Here is a 2,500-nt window from a genome sequence, read left to right as displayed (position 1 = left end):
CCAAATTATCTACTTGCTTTACTCCTCCCATCCATGCATCTAACAGATTCTTCATTCACCAATTTTTAATTAACCCACATTTCTGTCCATCCACTCAACTGCAGTCTCATCTCTATCTTCTCCCAACCCCTCAATCATCTACCACTACTACACTAACTTCTCAAAGAGGTGCATGTGTTATGTAAAGTTCCATTCCCTGAAGATCTGTGTTTCTGTAACACACTGCTGTAATGTTTCAGGGAACATCCAGGTGTCATGGGTGGACGATACGTCTGCGTTTGTGTCTCTCAGTCAGCTGGAGCAGGTGCAGATCGGTATGAGCCTTTCAGCTGTGCTTTTAGAAAAGCTTCTCCTTTAATGATGATGATGATGATGATGATGATGATGATGATTTGTTATGCGCTTGTAGCGGTGAACACGAGTCAGTACGCAGAGAGTTACCGCATCCAGACGTATGCGGAGTACATGCAGTCCAAGCAGAAGAACACTCGCACACAAATGAAGTGGGGGGAGGACGGGTGGGCGGAGCCTCCCTACCGTGCTGTTGCCATGACTGCAGCTTCTGCAGCCCATGACAGGTGAGTATGTGCGAGTGAGCGTACGCTAGCATGTAGTATAGACGCTAACGGAGGATTTGTTGTGTATGATGGTGTAGGTGTTCACTGAGAGGGAAAAGGAGCATCAGCCCCACTCACAACAGTCAGAACTCCGACTTCAGCACCACGGACAGCACCTGGAGTAACTACAGCAACACCAAGAGGATAAAAAAAGATGGTGCGGAGTTATTTCACGTTGCGTTATCTGTGTACATGAGATGAAAATGTGTAACTTTTATTGTGGGGTTGTTTCAGGTGCTCTGAGTGCTGATTCGTCATTCGCTGATGCTGCAGACGCCAAGACGACAGACGATTGGCTCAGGACGCAGACGTAGGTGTCTCGAAGTTTAACGGGTCTGTTGTTATAATCCAGATTTATAAAGCACAGTGGTTAAGTAAGTGTGTGTGTGTTCAGGACTGAAGGGGGTGGGGCTTCTACAAGCCCAGATAAGGAAGACGACTCATGGCCTCAGTCCTCAGCCAATCAGAATCAAGGTATGAAATTGTACTTTAATACAATAAAATTTATTGCAATTGTGGTAAATTTACAAAAAAATGACCCCTCTGTCCTCTGCTCAGGGTCTCGGGCGAAGTCTTCCGGACTGTTTGACGTCCCTCAGGTTTGGTAGTGGTGTGAAAACGTGACTAGCCAATCAGGAGCCTCCACTTAAGAACTCAGCTACCCAGCAGCCAATTAGAAAAGGCTTTTACTTGAGCAGTCTCTTTTGGATCGGCTGTTACAAGGGACCACTTACGTAATAGCCAATGAGTAGTTTCCTACGCGACTCTCTTACATGAGCCAATCAGAAGCCTCCATCTAGGAACGCAGCTAACTTACCAGCCAATCAGAAGAGAGGCTGCTGGATCACGCAGTTTAATACATGACCTAAAGCCATAAACATTCGTGTGGTGTGTCTCTCTCTCACACACACACACACACACACACTGTAATAGGGGGTGTATGTGAGAGAGTGTGGCTGATCCTGGAACAGTTGAAGATGAGTGTGATCAGCTATTTTTAAACACTGTATGCTTGTGTTTGTCATTTTTAAGTGTTTCTCCTGTACACTAATTGCCCCCACCCCACTCACCCCACTGTACTTTTATAGTGAACATGCCCCATGGAGCTGCTCGTGTGTGTGTGTGTGTGTGTGTGTGTGTGTGTGTTGCCTGCAGGAATGTGAGAGGAAAAAAAAAGTTTCTGAGATCAAGACCATGTCATTTTGTTTTCTTTTGTATGATGACGTCCTCATCCAGAGAGGAGAAAATAATTAAAGAATGTTTCTTAGTACATCTGTTATTATTGTCTTTTATTACAGAGGGGGAGGAGCTTCTGGGACAGTGTTGATCACAGAGTGAAAATAAAGAAGGTTTGAAAGTTTTTTGTGGAACGTAGCCAGCTCAGAGAGATCAGGAGGACTCGAGTCCATGCTGTAAATCTGAGTCCTCCATCTGGGGTGTTTTTTTTTTTTTTTTCCTCTCCTCCCTCTCTGTACATTTGAGTCTGTAATCATGACTCTGGCTTTTGCCCCACCTCTTCAGCCCTCTTGAATTCAGTTGACTCCACCCACTCTGGTACCACTTTCTTGACTCACCAGAGGTATTCACCATGCCCGTGTCCCCCTTAGCTCACCAGAGGCCTTTATCTGCTGTCTGTCCCCCACGGGCGAGGCATGGACTTTGTTGCGACCCTGTCCCTTTCAGTTCACCAGTTTCACCTGGTCCAGGCCCGGCTCTGTTTATGGAAGAATCCTATCAGTAATGAGTTGGGTCTCCTTTAAAGGCAGTGAGAGTGAGTGGTATCTTCTCAGAAGCAGGTTGTGCTTTAGAACATAAATCCCAGTCATATTACCATTAGGTAGAAGCGCACACACACGCACACACACACTCTTTATCCTTGATTA

The 2,500-nt window shown here is 45.8% G+C and overlaps 2 protein-coding genes across 2 annotated transcripts in view; one reads left to right on the top strand and one right to left on the bottom strand.

Annotated features, from left to right (window-relative positions):
• Positions 1-1,887, top strand: part of parn (poly(A)-specific ribonuclease (deadenylation nuclease)) — a 9,280-nt gene extending 7,393 nt beyond the window's left edge. Inside the window, 6 exon segments of the mRNA XM_046837450.1 lie at positions 240-314; positions 410-578; positions 656-774; positions 852-927; positions 1,012-1,091; positions 1,176-1,887. Coding sequence (XP_046693406.1) covers positions 240-314; positions 410-578; positions 656-774; positions 852-927; positions 1,012-1,091; positions 1,176-1,225 — 569 coding nt within the window. The 3' untranslated portion in view covers positions 1,226-1,887.
• A 599-nt stretch (positions 1,888-2,486) lies between these two features.
• LOC124378005 (RNA exonuclease 5-like) overlaps positions 2,487-2,500 on the bottom strand; it is a 22,267-nt gene continuing 22,253 nt past the window's right edge. Inside the window, exon 21 of the mRNA XM_046837448.1 lies at positions 2,487-2,500. This exon is cut by the window's right edge and continues 359 nt beyond it. The gene's annotated coding sequence lies outside the window, so the exon portion shown is untranslated.

Source organism: Silurus meridionalis, chromosome 24 (assembly GCF_014805685.1).
Source record: "Silurus meridionalis isolate SWU-2019-XX chromosome 24, ASM1480568v1, whole genome shotgun sequence".
Lineage (NCBI taxonomy): Eukaryota > Metazoa > Chordata > Actinopteri > Siluriformes > Siluridae > Silurus > Silurus meridionalis.
Note: the sequence above shows the minus strand (reverse complement) of the source record. Positions and strands in the feature narration are given on the sequence as shown.